A 14,950-nucleotide genomic window follows, 5' to 3' on the forward strand; every position below is an offset into this window, starting at 1 on the left:
TTATCTTCAGAGGACCCATCTTTCCTAGGTATTGAGGTATATTTTAAGCAATCCAGAGAACAGAGTGTCAGGCTGCATGTGCCTTAGCGAGAACGTGTGTGCATATTCGTGGGGTGCCTTACGAGTCAGCAGTTGGTTATGAGTTTTGAGGAAAATGCCCATTTTCCTGAATATGTTAACTAAAGTTTTAAATAAAAGCTTCTTGTGCATTACACATAATTAGAGGTATCTGGATTTGAACAGCAGTGGGCCTGAGAGGCCTCAAATCCAAAAGAAAGCTGGGTTCAGGAGCCCAAAGGCTGGCATCTGGGCCCTGGGGTTGGCTGGGAAGGTGTTGGTGGAACCAGGTGGTGGTTTGAGCTCCAGTGCAGCTGCTCCTAAAAGCAAGGACATCTCTTGGTCTCTGGAAGGTAGGAGGAGCTCAGGGTGGGACAGCAGGCGACAGCCAGCAAAATGTCCAGGAAGGACAGAGACCGGAGGGATAAGGAAGCGCATCGCGTCTTTCACCCACGTCCTCAGGTCCCCAAGTACGCCCCGTGGGAGGGAGCACACACCCACGCTCCTGCAGAGCCCGGACTCCTTTCTGCCTGCCTCTGGGCACCAGGCCTGAATGGGCCACAACGCCGCCACCTGCTGCTGTATTCCCAGGGTGGGGCACCCAGCATCCTCTTGCCACCTGCCCACCTGTACCCCAGCCCCCTGCCCAGATCGGGCTCCCTCATCCAACAGAGCCAGGCTGGGGCCACATCTTCCCAAGTCCCCTCCTAGCGCAGAGGTGTTGGGGGGGGGTGGGGAGGACGTGGAAGGAGGAGCTCCCGCAGCCCCGCAGCCGCCAGCCTTCCCCTCCCGCCCCGCTCCCGCCCGGAGCTCCCCCTCCCCTCCCCTCTCCTCTCTCCCACCCCCGCCCGTCTGCTGCCGCAGCCCTGCTCGTCGCGCGCGCGTCAGCGTGGGCTCCCCGAAGCGAGTCGCTAGGTAACCAGGCTGGCTCCGCAGACCCGCGGCCAGGGAAGCCCGCGCGCGTCCTCAGCTGCTGCGCCGCGGGGCGCGGGGCGCACGACCCTCCCCCCTCGGGGCCGCAGACGCCCGGCTCGCGCGCAGCCCCCTCCCGGGATGCCGTAGTGGCGCCGATCGCCGCGGCTGACCTGCCCCACCCGGGCGGGGATCCCGCCGCCAGCCCCTTCCTCCTTCCCGGCTGGTGCGCGCCGCTCGCTCCGTGCGCGCCAGGGCCGCCGCCGGTAAGCTGCGCTCCGGGGGCGCGAGCTAGGGCGGGAGGTGCCAGGCCGGGTGGCTCTGGCCACCGGTCCGGCCATGTGCTAAAGTTTCTGGGGCTCGGCGCCCTGCCGATGGCGCGGGGCGCGGGGCGCTGGGCGCAGGGGCGCGGTGGGTGGGGCGGCGCTGTCCTGGCCCCTCGCGGGGCGTAGCTCTGTGGCCTCACACGTTCTCCTTTTCTCCTTCTTTCCCTCCGCGTTGCTTCCCCGAGGTCTTCCCGCCAAGCCCCGGCGCGGGGCATGAGGAGCCCCCGGGGATCGCCAGGAGACGACCTGGGTGCGTGCACACCTCGCCCGCGGCTGACCGGGACATGAGCGGCGCGCGCGGGGGCCAGCGCCCGGCAGTCAGCCCCGGCCAGAGGCGGCGAGAGGGTCCGAGCTGCTGGAGAGAATGAGGCAGGAGCCGGCGGCAGCCTCGTCGTCCTCCTCCTCCTCCTCTACCTCCTCCTCCTCCTCCTCCTCCTCCTCGCCTTCTTCTGGTTCCGGCGCCCCGGGCCCGGGTCGGGCTGTGGCTCTGCTGCGTGCCCCGCGCGCCCCCTACTCGCCTCCGGATGCTCTTCTCGGTAAGCCAGGCCCTTGGCCTCGGGAACAACGCCCCCATCGCAGGGCTTAGAGGCTGCCTCTGATTCCCCCCTAACCCCCCGGGAGATGGGGAACCTTCAGGGTTTCCCTTTAAATCTGTCCATTCCTTCTGCCCCCCAAACCCTGTCTGGACGCCGAGCTGCCTTGGCGCCTTCGAGCCCCCGGCAGTGCCTCCTGGCTGGGGAGATGGATGTGGGCTTGACACGCGAGGAGGGACCTGTTTGGCCCAGGTAATGGCAAGAGTGAGTAGCCGGGGCGGACTCAGCAGCGGGGACAGCTGAGACTAAATGGGTTTCCAGACCGCACGGATGGTGCTGGAGGCAGTGAGCTTCACACCAGCTGGGAGAAGTAAGACCCTCTTCCTCCACCGCGCAGATGAGGAAACTGAGGCCCAGGGGGACTGAATGACTTGATCAAGGTCACAGGGCTGGAGGAGGTTAGGTGGACAGCAGACTTGAAAATCAAGGATACATGTTGTACTTGTAACAAATCCACCCACCCACCCCGTGTTTTCTACTAGCTTCTATCTCAACCCCCCCCTCTCTCTCTCTCTCTCTCTCTCTCCCTCTCTCTCTTTCTCTCTCTCTCTCTCTCTCTCTCTCTCTCTCTCTCTCTCTCTCTCTCTCTCTCTCTCTCTCTCTCTCTCTCTCTCTCTCTCTCTCTCTCTGTGTGTGTGTGTGTGTGTGTGTGTGTATACTTGTTCTGTTTAGGAACAAGAGGTGCCCGTAGCATGTATCTTTCGGTGCATCCTTCAGTTCATTGCTGATAGCTCCTATCTAGTGTGTATGTGTGTGTAAAGCTTCTTCTTTTAGTTTAGGGAGGAGGATATGTTTTCCCACTGTCTTCCTCCCTGCGATTCCTCATCTAAAGCCTCTGAAGTGAAGGAAGGGAGCATCGGGCCCTCCTGTGAGTGTGTCCTCTCCGTGCTGTGTGCCCACCGCGTGCTTGGCTTCATCACCAGCCCCCAGACCTCCCCCCCCCCCCAGGACAGTCACAAGCACCTGCCCTTGTGTGTGAAGTCTTGGAGGTGGTTACTTAACAGGGACAGGGACTCATCCCAGATGGCCACCAAGCAGGGGCTACCCCCCACCCCCAATATCTTGGCTCATTTTTTTGACATCCCTGTGTGTCTGCACAGCTTCATAGCTCCTAGCCTAGAAGAGTATGGAGAGGCTTTAATGGTAACTTAGCTCCCTTCCTTCCCCCTCCCCCAGCTTCTAGGGTCTACAGCTTTTAATTGTTTGCCTAAGTGCCTTGAGGCTGATCACACAGGAGAAGCCATTGGAATCATTGGAGCCTGTGGGCTTGTGAGCTGCCTGTTTAGATCATTGCTTCCCCAAGAGTTGAATTTAGTTATTTTACACCACCTGAACCATGGTGGTATCCATGCAAGGAATGATGCCAGTTTGAGGACTAGTGAGTTGTAGGCATGGGCTTTGGCATGTGGGCACTTGACCATGGTGTGTGGGCTGGTGAGATGCAGATGTGTGGACCAGACACTCTACGGAATAGATTGTTGGTTTCCAAGAAGAGGACTTTGGGTCAAAGGTACTTGGAGGTTCAGGTTTAGCCCAAAGCAGTCAAAGCTGTGCCCTGCTTTAGAGGATTGTTTATCAGCTTAGTGTATGGTGGCTATAAAATGTCTTAAAGTGCCAGATTAGAGTTGTGGGTTAGGTTAGGCATTTGAGTAAGAGAGAAGATATTAGCCCCTGTGATCTGATAAATTAACAGTATATCTAGATGCTCTGGTAGGCTAGAAAGAGGCAAGGCCCTTGAGCCTTCCTGGCCCTCTCAAAAATAGAATATATCCATCGTATTTATGTAGGTAAAACCTATATAAATCAGTGCCAGGAAATAAAGTGGTGCTTTTTATCTCCTACTTGTGCTATCTGTTGGCAGTGTTAGTGGCAGAGATGAGCTTACGAGACCTTGGATTCAGAGTGGCTATGACAAGGAGGGTGCATCATGAGGTTGTTTAGACCCTGATTTCTTTTCTGTTTGGCTGTTGATTACAGCGACATGTACCAAATTGACCTATGGCTGTGAATGGTGCTGTCATCAGGCTTTTAAAGATGTATATTAATGAACCTTTGAAAGTATTACTGAATCCCCCCCAAAATAGGCAGATTCTATCTCCCCCACCTTCCTCCCCCCTAAAAAAACAACCCAAATCTCCCAGTGGGTTTGGTAGCTGCTTGAAATTCACAAAACCAGAGCAAAGCTTTCCTTTTTGACACACTCATAGAGTCTAGGAAGAGAATACATCTTGTATGGGGATGTAAATCTGTCAGTGTTGTGTGTCTTAGTGCCTCATCATTGGGAAGCTTTTGAATAAAAATGAATGAAAGCAGAGAAACAATCTTCATTGGGTTCCTTGAGAAAAGGGAAATGAAATCCTGAAATAAGGATTTTCGGATCTTCCATTAGTGGCATCCAGAGCTGGATTACACAATTGACCATGACTCTCCACTCATGGCATTTAGGTTTTTCATTGCATCTTGTTCCTTTTTGTTTTGTTTTACTCCCTCTCATGCTCCCAACCCAGCAGGAAAATGAACAGTTAAGAATACATTCTTCCACTTCAGTTTTGTTTTTGTCTTACTACCTGCTTGTTTTCTGGAAGGTGTCAAAAGCTGAGTGCTTCTCCACCATACGTAAGAGTGGCTTCTAGATGGAATTGTGTGTGTAGAAAGGCCTTGACTTCTTGGTGGCAAGCTGGAGAGTGTGTGGTAACCATGAGGCATTTACCATTTCTAACTCAGGAGTTTGGACCTGGGGCTCTTTGGCGGATGGCATGATGGGGTGTCTGTGTTCAGATGCTGCAGTTGGGACATCTACCTATAGGAGTGGAGAGGAACAGAGTGCCCCAGAGGCCTCGGGACCATTTCTGGGTCTTCTGGCCTGTGGCTTTGTGGCCTGGGGCCATTGATTTTTATTCCCCAGCTCTGGGTGCCTCTAGGTGCAGCTGTGTATCTGAGTCTGTTCCTACATAAGGAGCCCCTCCAACTCTAAGCTCTCAGAATCATCAGAATTTGGGTGCAGCTGGTTATTAATAGCTTCGGAATGCTCCAGTTCTAAGGTTATATAACATTTTCAATTAGACATCCATTTTTACAATACAGTGCTTGGACTTTAGGAGATACAATTTTCTTTTCTCTTGTGGACACTCCATGCCTTCAAAGTGGGAGGGTGAAAATTCGGCTGTGAAGGCGACCGCATCAGCTCTTCTTCTGGAGCTCCCCTGGCAAGGTGTGGTCTTGTGGTGGTATAGTGTCCTAAGACCCTCCGGAGGGTCTCGTAGTCAGAGATGCAGAACTAGTTATGTAATGTGGGTCAGGGGGATAGGGAATATGGCATTCTATTTGTATAGCTTTCCAGTCCAAAGAGGTGATTTTACCTCCATCTGTTCCTGGAAGGTAAGGAGGGTGAGTATGTAATTGCTGATTGCATTTGTTTTGAAAATGGAAGAGTACTTTCATTAGAGCCTAGAAGTCAGCTGATGCCGGAAAACGGTGAGAAGTTCATGGATTTGGCAGCACAGGTGAGTGTTCTGGGTCACTCATTGCCTGGGGTCAAGACTTCAGGTACAGAGGGCAGCCACCATTTTGGGTCCATCGAACTCGGAAAAACCAACCTGGTGAGCAGAGCTCTGTGCCCTGGAGCAGCTGGCTCAGACTCACACAACTGGCACGTGGCAGAATCCAGTGTGATCTTAGGTGTATCCTGCTAAGATGAGCCCATGCCCATTTCTACTGGTGCTGCGTTATATCAGGTAACCAAACCATGTCCTTCCTCTCCCATCTCTAGAGAATGCCATGCCACTTAAAACAAATTAAAAAAGCACAAAGGTGTTTTACCATCTGGGGAATTGAGCTGTTGAGCTGGTGGTGGCCTTCTGAATTCATTGTTTTTTAGGACATCAGATTTATTTTAACTACATGTTGTCAAATTGATTCACTCCCAAAGAGATTAAGAAACAAGCCAAGTTTAACCTTAGCAAGGTTAGTGTTGGTAGTTCTTTTGGAAATGCTCAGTTCCACATCATCCCGGGGTTCTGTGAACAATGGTCTCAGGCTGATACCTGCGACTCTCTGGTGAGCGCTGCTGACCCATGCCTCCCGACAGGGGACACACCAGAGTTACAGAACGGAAGCCTTCTGAGGATAGTTTCTCCTCAAGAAGCCTGCAGTTTCATCTTCCCAGTCAACAAAGTGGAGCAGGAATGGACAGGGGCTACTATAAGGTGTCACAGGCTCACCCACAGCCCTTAGGAATTCCCAGGAGCACGTCCAAGTTTGGAAGGAATAGAGATGCCATTGAATCAGATGTGGAGTTGCTCCAGAATGCTCAGCTACTGTGTGCAGAATGGCCCAAGTGTCAGCCATTCCCAGGACCAGAAACTCCAGGTTCCATGGAGGCCCACAAGGTATGGTCCCTGAGATACTTTTTAGTCCCTCCCTTGACTCTGGTTATTTTCACATGCAGTGGAAAATACTTCTAGCTCTGATGCCAGCCTTGTCTTTCTAGTGGTGTGCGTGTGTGTGTGTGTGTGTGTGTGTGTGTGTGTGTGTGTTGCACACTAGGGCTTGAACTCAGAGCTTGGGTGCTGTCTGATGCTTTTCACATTTCCTGCTCAGGATGGCTTCAAACTGTGATCCTCAGATCCCATCCTCCTGAGTAGCTAAGAATAGCCACCAGTACTTGATTTCTAAAACAGAGTCCTCTTTGGGGCTACCAAGTTGCTTATGTATCAAAGCCTCAAGTTTGGTGGCTGGTGATTCATGAGGAAAAAATAGAATGGGAGAAAACTCAGGGATGGTTCATCTGTGATCCATAAAGCACCATACCACAGCAGTCAGCACGGATGTTTGATGTCATAAATGAGTTCTATCATGGCAGGTCTCCCGTGAGATCTACAGAGTTTGACTCTTAGATTTTGAGCGAAGAGGCTGGTGCCTGGACTCTTCAGCCTTGGGCCAGTTTTCTATTCTGTGTGCTAATTACAAAGTAGAAAATGCAAACGTGGCTATGCAGAGAGTGGAGATCTGGGAAGCAGCCGAGTCCAGGGGCCATGATCTGTGTTAACCTCAAAGTTAATTGTAACTCCGGAAGTACATGTGCTTTAATATCCACCTACAAATAGATTCAAAGGAAGTATTTTAGTGGCTGGAGCTCAGTGGAGATGACTTTCTGTGGCTAATGCCTGTACCTGCTTGGGCTCTTCTTGGTAGACTAGGAGAGTTGTGGCTTAGTATCTGCATGGTTTAAACACCACAGTGGACTGGCATGTTGGAAACTTGACTTCAAGGTCAGAGGGTGAAGTTTCTCAGGGGACCCTGGCTTTTCAGTCAGTTCACTCCCTTAATAACCTGTGGTAAGCTGCGATGTGTGCCTCATTTAGCATCACGGAGCTAAAGAGCAACTAGGGAATGCCCAAGGCATTTTCCCATCATCCCTGGATTCTCAGCTCATGTCATCTGGCCATCTGAACTGTACACATTGCTTTATCCTGCCACAGAGAAACCATTCCTGTTCTGATTGGCCTTGAGGCTGTACCCCCCAACCCCAGATTCATGTGGCCTTCTAGAAAATGAGTGCTAATGATAGTCATCATCTTTTAATGATTAGTAATGACAAGTCTTGGTTTGTGGGATTTTTTTTTAACTAAAGTGAACGTGCCCGGAGAGTATCATTTTGAGCTTGAAATGATTCATAAATGTCTATGCTTTGCTTCCATTTGCTGAGAGAGCTTTTTATTGAATACTTCTTTTTAAACAAAAATAAAAGCAAAATAAAACAGAAGCCCAGCTTTGCGAAGTGCAAATCTAAAGGTAGAAATGAAAGCCGGCATCCCTTTTCCCATCTGAAAAGCAGGAGTGGGAAACCCCACCTGATTCCCTTAAGAAAGATTCGAGATCATGCTTCCATCATTTTTGCCAACAAGATCAACATTGCTTCCATCTGCAATGTCCCTGAGGATGCAGCTTCTATCCTGGGGCTGCTTGTCCTTAGGCTCCAGGAAACCCCGCTGCATCCCTCCTGACCGCTGTGTCCTTCTGTGTGGGCCTGGCACTCTCTTGGCCACCAGCAGTGGTCCTCTGTCTCTGGTCCTATCTGGTTACAAGGATCAACCCCAATCAGACAGATTTCACCTGTCAAGAACTTGGTAGCATCATTCTGAGCACTGAGCACCAGCTAAGCACTGCTGGCCACTGAGGTTCTCTGGGTAGCCATAGACAGCTTCAGCGTGTCATGTCCTGCTTCCATCCCAGTGCACCTGCTTAGCTGGTGTGGGGTGGAGGTCAGCCTTGGTTAGCGATTAGGGGATCTGTTGGTCATTCCTGTTTCTTGTCTTGGCCTGGGTATCTGGGGACAAGTTATGGTTCTTACTCTCGCCTTCTGCTGGTGAGACAAAAATGGTGGGGGAGGGGGTACTATGAGTTTATTGAAATGCAGGTTCCAGGGCCTTGTCCCCCAGCTTGCTTAGTCTGAACACTTGAAGGTAAGGGTCTTTAATACGCGTGTATGTGCACATACATATATATTTATATATAAACACACACATATATTTATATATACATTTTAAAATCTTCCCTTGGGTGCCCAACAGATCTCCAGCAGTAGCAAATGCCCTGTGCAATCTCATCTCCTCTCTCACCCTGCCTCCTTGCTTCTGCCTCCAAAACACCACTAAGGCCCATCCAGCCACCAGGCCTTCTCTTTGGGGCTGTGGGCTCCGAGTTGGTGGGGTGCAAGGAGGGTGAGACTCATTCTGCTGCTGGAAAGCCCATAGACATGATTCTCTTATGCCCATGAGGCTAGACTCCACTCCCAGGACCCATCGTGGTGGGGCTGGCTTGAAAGCAGCTCTTTAATTCCAGGCTTGATGTCACAGGGTGACTCATCACTGGACTAGATTATCAACATGGCTCTAGACATCTCTTTTGGAGGGAGTTTCTAGAAATAGACTGAATTTCTCTTGGGCTAGATGATCCTGTTGCCTTGTGCCTCATAAGGCAGTTTTTTTTTTTTCCTTCAGTCAAAGGGCTTGAACTCTGGGCCTGGGTGCTGTCCCTGAGCTCTTCAGCTCAGGGCTACCACCCTACCCCTGGAGCCACAGCACCATTTCCATTTTTTAGGGCTTAATTGGAGATAAGAGTCTCACGGACTTTGAACTGCACTGAGATCCTTAGATCTCAGCCTCCTGAGTAGCTAAGATTATAGGCGTGAACCACCACCTGACTGGCCAGTTTCTTTCTTTCTTTCTTTCTTTCTTTCTTTCTTTCTTTCTTTCTTTCTTTCTTTCTTTCTTTTTTCTTTCTCTCTCTCTCTCTCTCTCTCTCTCTCTCTCTCTCTCTCTCTCTCTCTCTCTCTCTCTCTCTCTCTCATTCTCTCTCTCTTTCTTTCTTTCTACAGTCTCCCTACTGGGGCCCAGCAAACCACACTCAGAAATATTAGCTACTATGGTGACCCTCTTGGAGACTGGCTGTCGAGGCCAGCCAAGCACATGCCTGGGGAAGATGTGGGGTTTTTGAGATGAATGCATGGTCAGATGGTTCATATTTAGCCCTCAACGCAGCCAACCCAGCAGTGGCCATGGATGCTTCCTTTGGCGCCCCCTGCAGGTACTTTTCCTTTACCTGACCCATTGCAGCATCTTCTCTCAGACTACCATTTGATGTGGCCGTGTTGTTCACACCCATGGATGTGCTGACATTGCCATAAGGTAGGGTGTTGTGGGAGATGAAGGCAAATGAGGTGGCCTCTCTTTGATGGACAGTTGGGAAAGCCTCTTCTGTAACTTCCGACAGTTAACTAGTGTGACTGCACCACCCAGAGAGGGTGGAGTTGGGGAAGGGGGTTAGGAATGGGGAAGTGGGGGGATAGGACGTGAGCCCTGAGAGGGGAGTTGGCAAAGGAGAAATGAATTCCCAGCTGGAGGGAGAGGAAACTGGGCAGGGGTGGGGCCTGAGGGTTGGGGTGTTGTAGGCTGCAGTGGGGAACCAAGGCTGCATAACAGGAGACAAGGCTTGAATAGGAACTTAATGAGTGTCCCCTGCCTGGAGGGTGACTTAGGAGTGTCTGAACAGGGATGAGGGTTTTCAGAGGATAGCTTCTCCCTGAATTGTGACTATTTCCCTTACCCCTTGTAACCTCCATGTTAGAGAATAGTGATGGTGAAGAAAATGTTCAAGAATCCTAGACAAGAATGTCGGTAGGGGTCTGGGTGTGGTCTCCATTTTCTCTTGACTGCATTGTTTCGGGCTTGTCTGTGTCTGTCTGCTTAGACCCCAGCTCTCCCGACCTTGCTGGGGCCCACAGAGAAAGCCAGGGAACTGCTGGCTCCAGGGCTGGCTGTCCAGCCCGCGTGAACTCCGGCCAACAGGAAATGGAGCAGGCAGTGTCCCAGCCTGATTCACCGAGCCGTAGGTCTCCCTGCGCCTCTGCAAATGCATTCAGGCTTCTCTTGGCCTGGAAACAAGACTCTCAGACCTACATCCACAGCTGAGAAAATCCAGGACACGTGCTGCAGCCAGCTTCCCCGAGCTTCCACCAGCGGTGACTAGAATAGCTGGGAACAAGAGGGACTGTGTTGGGAGCTACTCTGACCCTTTGCTTTGAAAATAATGTGCTGGGCAGAGCAGGTGGCTTGTGCAGACCTACTGGGCCAATGGGACTGGAGGAGACACTTCCCGGGGTCATAGTTACTCATCACTACATCTGTCTGCTCCCTCCACCTTCTCATTTCTACAGGGGAGGAGAAAAAAGACCATTCCGTAAGTGGTGAATTCTTGGCTGCTTTCTGGGAAGGGTGGGGCTGGCAAAAAGCCTTCTTCAAGACAGGCTGGTGTTCTCCTCATCTCAAGGGCAAAACACTCAGGCACTTTGCTTCTCTGTCAGAACTGTTCAAGAGGACTTCTGCCTCCTTTCGGGGAGCTGGAGGGATGAAGCCCCTGTCAGTCACTAGTCCCAGTTAGAAGTCAGTCAGCAAACCAGGGCCTACACATGCCATGAAACCCAAGGTCATGCTGGGAACTGTGATGAAAGGGGCATGAGCAGCTCGGAAGCCAGCTGTGATCTTTGGGACTGGCCAGGGCCCAGAGCTGGCACATACCCACCTGCAGATGGACACCTTGTGCTCACAATTCCCTGTTGCCAACAAGCGTGGAGGACGTGGCCTTGCCTGTTCCTTCTGTTCTTCGTGGAAGGTGGGTTCAGAGCCAGGCGGCTGGCAGGACCAGGGCTAGTGGGCCCTGTCTGGCTCCTTGGTGTTTTGAAGCTTGTGTGGGTGTTTCAGGCAAGGGAGGAACTCAGTGGCAGGGATATCAGAGCAGAGCCGAATGGTTGCCAGGATCTGGATGTGGATCGGTCTAGAGGATTTTGTGTCTTCTCAAAATCCTAGAAGGCTTCCTGGGGAAGCCATACACCCCAAGTCGCTGAGCTCCTTGTGTGTACCCCTTGGGGTAACCCAGATGGTTTTCTACATCAGCGTCTGTAGCTGGCCTTCTGCTTATAACTCTGCCCTCTGGAGCCCCAGGATCTGGGCGGGAGCTTTCTTGGCACCCACCTATGAATCACTCCCCAGCTGTTTGTGGCTGGATGAAGGGTGCCGTCGGAGAAGGGTGTGCTCAGAATCCACCAGCTGTTCCCTCGTGGGACCCTGGCCCTCCCAGCTGTCTGCACCTCCTCCCCTAGGTTCTCTCAGTTGCGGGAGCAGCTGATGGGCCTGTTGGCTGACTTCAAAGCAGGAAAACAGCTTTACTGGGCACTTCTGTAAGGCCGGTTCTCGCTCATCAGATACAACCATCATGGCACTGTAGAACATGCTGAAATGTAAGCTGGCTGCTCTAGGTTATTCGGCTAAAACTTGGTCATGTGTAGGTTAGATAAGTTATCATGCAGTCCCACACGTTGTTGCAGTTTTGGACAGAAGTAATGCACTAGCTGAAAAGTAATGTATTTCACCACTTTGGGCTGATTTTTTGTTGTTGCTGGGTTTTTTTGTGTTGAGTTTGTGTCAGTGCTTGGACTTGAAGTCAGGGCTTCGGTATTTTCCTTAGCTTTTGTTTTTGTTTTGTTTTGTTTTTTGATGGTGGGGCTTGAATTGGGCCTGGGCGCTATCCCTGAGCTCTTCAACTCTCCCTACGCCCCACTTCCTATTTTCTAGAGGTTAATTGGAGGTAAGAGTCTCAGGTCCTTTTGTGCTCAGGCTGGCTTTGAATCTTGATCTGCAGATCTCAGCCTCCTGAGTAGCTAGGATTACAAGCGTGAGCCACCGTGCCCGGCTTCCTTACCTTTTTTTTTTGCTCAAGACTACCACCTTAATACTAGAGCCACAATTCCACTTCTGACTTTTGAGGGAGTAGATAATTGTAGATAAGAGTCTCACTGATTTTCTAACTGGGCTGGCTTCAAATTGTAATCTTCAGATCTCAGCCTCCTGAGTAGCTAGGATTGCCGGCTGGGCCACCAGTGCCTGGCCATTGGCTGATATTTTAAAGAGAGAAGAAGCCAAGTGCAGTGGCTCACACCTGTAATCCTAGCTACTCAGGATACTGAGATCTGAGGATTGAGGTTCAAAGTCATCCCAGGCACTAAAGTCCATGAGACCACTAGAATACTGGAGCTGAAGAGATCAGGGACAGTGCCCAGGCCCAGAGTTCAAGCCCCACGACCGACAAAAAAATAAAGATAAATAAATAACAGAGAGAGAAGAGCACAGCAGAGTTGTTGAAACAGTCCTCTTGGGGTAGGGTGTGTGGTAAAGCAGTGGGGAAAACACGGGGGCATCCAGGACAATGATGATGAAGACATTTTTTGAGTGTCAACTTCTTTTGTTTTCCTGGGCAAGCGCCTTGTGCTTCCCAGGTCCTCTGGCCCGCAGCTGATTGACAGCTCTGTATGAATCCCTCACTGGCGTGGTCACTTCTCAGCAGGCTCCCTTGGCTGTCCACGCTTCCAGGCTGTGCACCTGTTCCTTGAAGCCATTTACAGAGGTAAATGGTAGTGTTGGAAAGATCTGGATGTAAGTCCAAGCTCATTCTCTCTTTCTGGCTCTTGACCCATCTGCTGTAGCCTTTGTAAACACTGTTTTCCTCTTCTGAAAACAAAAAATGGCATCGGGATGGTGGTGAGTGACACAACCTCTCGAATCGTGGGTGCTCACAATGGTACAGACACTTGGAAGTCTCTGCAAGCTTCATCGGGACCACTGCTCTATGGCAATGTTAGCCTTGAGGTCATTCCTGTCTCACGTGTGAAGAAGTTAGGGTTCAGCCTATTTGTGGCTGATATAACAACTTCTCCAGGACAGCCATATACATTAACACATTCACATCGTGTACATACTTTCACATATTTCTTGCGAACAGTCTGACTTAAAGTACAGTGTATGCATTCTGAAATACTATGGTGAAGCCTCTTTTAAGTTATCAGCATATACTTTCACAAACATGATTATTAAGATAGTGAGATAAGTTCTGTCTGAATGGTGGTACTAGTGAGAAGGGCAGATGAACAGGGAGAGAGGGAGGGTGAGTATGGTGGAGATAATTGACTGTGGAAGTGAGACTTGTTGAGATTTGATTTGAGAAGGGGGAGGGGAGATGGGGAGGGGGATTCATCTGATCAAGATACTTTGCATGCAAATATGGACCTGGTCAAAATGAACCCCCTATAGAACTAGTTGGTGCTAAATTTAAAAATGTAAAGGGACACAGTGGCTCACACCTGTAATCCTAGCTACTCAAGGGGCTGAAATCTGAGAATCAGCAGCCTAGGGCAGGAAATTCTGAGACTCCTCTCTCCAGTTAATCAGCAAAGACCTAGAAGTGGGGCTGGGCTCCTGAAGAGTGCTAGCCTTGAGCACAAAAGCTCAGGAACAGCACCCCGGCCCTGAATTCTAGCTCCAGAACTGGCAAGAGAATGTAAATATTTATCACTGTGCTGATACCTATTTTCTGAAAGAAAAAAAATCCAAACAGAGGCTTCCAAGTCTAGTTCCATCCACTTTGGTCAGTAGCCCATGTTGGAGTTGACTGGGATGGAGCCACCTAGTAGAGCCTTTCTCGTCTGGCCCTTGGGTTGGATGAAGTGTGCGGCCAGTGTGGGAATCGGGGTGGGATGGGGCCGACAGCCCCTGCATCCTTACAGTGGTAAGGATGGACATTGGGAGATCCAGGGGGTGTGGAGGCCATCTGGGCTTCTCACATGTGCTCAGGGCTCCACTGTATGTACACCCAGTGAGTAAGCATGGCCTTCAGTGTAAGGTCAGAGGCTAGTTAGCATGGGGACAGGCAGACTTGGTCTCCTGATGGACCCTATGTGAAAGCATCTGTTGTATGCCTTAAGTATCATGGAGAGTGCAGGTCCTTGCACACAGCTCTCTGTGTAACTGGAGCTCTGAGAGCCAACCAAGAGCCTGGGATTGTGTCTGTGGATGGGAGCCCTTGGTTCTGATTCTGGGACAGATCTCTCCTCATCCTGTCTTCCTCACCTCCTTCTTTACCTGCATAGTGGCCTGTGCTTTCTGAGTACTGAGTACTTTTGAATTCATAGATAATTTAATTCATCTAGATAAAGAAAGAAAAGAGAGAGAGGGAAGGAGAGGGGAGGGGAGGGGAGAAAGTGGAAGGAGGGAGGAAAAAAAAGAAGGAAAGGAGAGAGGGAGGGAGGGAAGGAAGAAGAGATAAGCAGTCTTTGCTTTGTGATACACAAGTGAATTTAAAGAATGCACAGATGTGATATATTTTAAAATATTAAAGTGTTTTCCTCAACTCTTAATTTTTTCCCTTTTGATTAAAAAAAAAGAAGTGAAAAGGTTTTTTTATGGTCTCTGAGTGAGCACTGTGTCTATTGCATCAAATGCAGATGCCTCCCCCTCCCTTCCCTTTTCTCCCTGCCCCTCCTGTCTCCCTGCCCCCTCCTAATCCCAAGGAAAGAAAGGCTCCAGTCCCTGAGCTCCCAGCTTCCTCTCTCCAGGCCAGCCTCAGGACTGTTGCTGCCACCCTGACCCTCCTGGCTTTGGGCCATTCAGTAGGGAGCCCCTTCACTGCCTTGGGAGAAGGGACATTGGCAGAGCTCTTTGGAGAGCCGCCCTC

General features: G+C 50.8%; 1 protein-coding gene across 2 annotated transcripts in view; it reads left to right on the forward strand.

Moving 5' to 3' along the window:
* The first annotated feature begins 1,161 nt into the window (after positions 1–1,161).
* Tunar (transmembrane neural differentiation associated intracellular calcium regulator) overlaps positions 1,162–14,950 on the forward strand; it is a 36,119-nt gene continuing 22,330 nt past the window's right edge. The window contains exons 1-2 of one of the 2 annotated variants that reach the window (XM_090344786.1): positions 1,162–1,235; positions 1,481–1,831. In XM_090344786.1, coding sequence (XP_090200912.1) covers positions 1,820–1,831 — 12 coding nt within the window. In that variant the 5' untranslated portion in view covers positions 1,162–1,235; positions 1,481–1,819. Of the gene's footprint in view, positions 1,236–1,480; positions 1,832–5,926; positions 6,277–14,950 lie in introns of those variants that run through there. The other variant, XM_090344785.1, reaches the window with a different exon arrangement.

Source organism: Megascapheus bottae, chromosome 14 (assembly GCF_031878675.1).
Source record: "Megascapheus bottae isolate mThoBot1 chromosome 14, mThoBot2.hap1, whole genome shotgun sequence".
Lineage (NCBI taxonomy): Eukaryota > Metazoa > Chordata > Mammalia > Rodentia > Geomyidae > Megascapheus > Megascapheus bottae.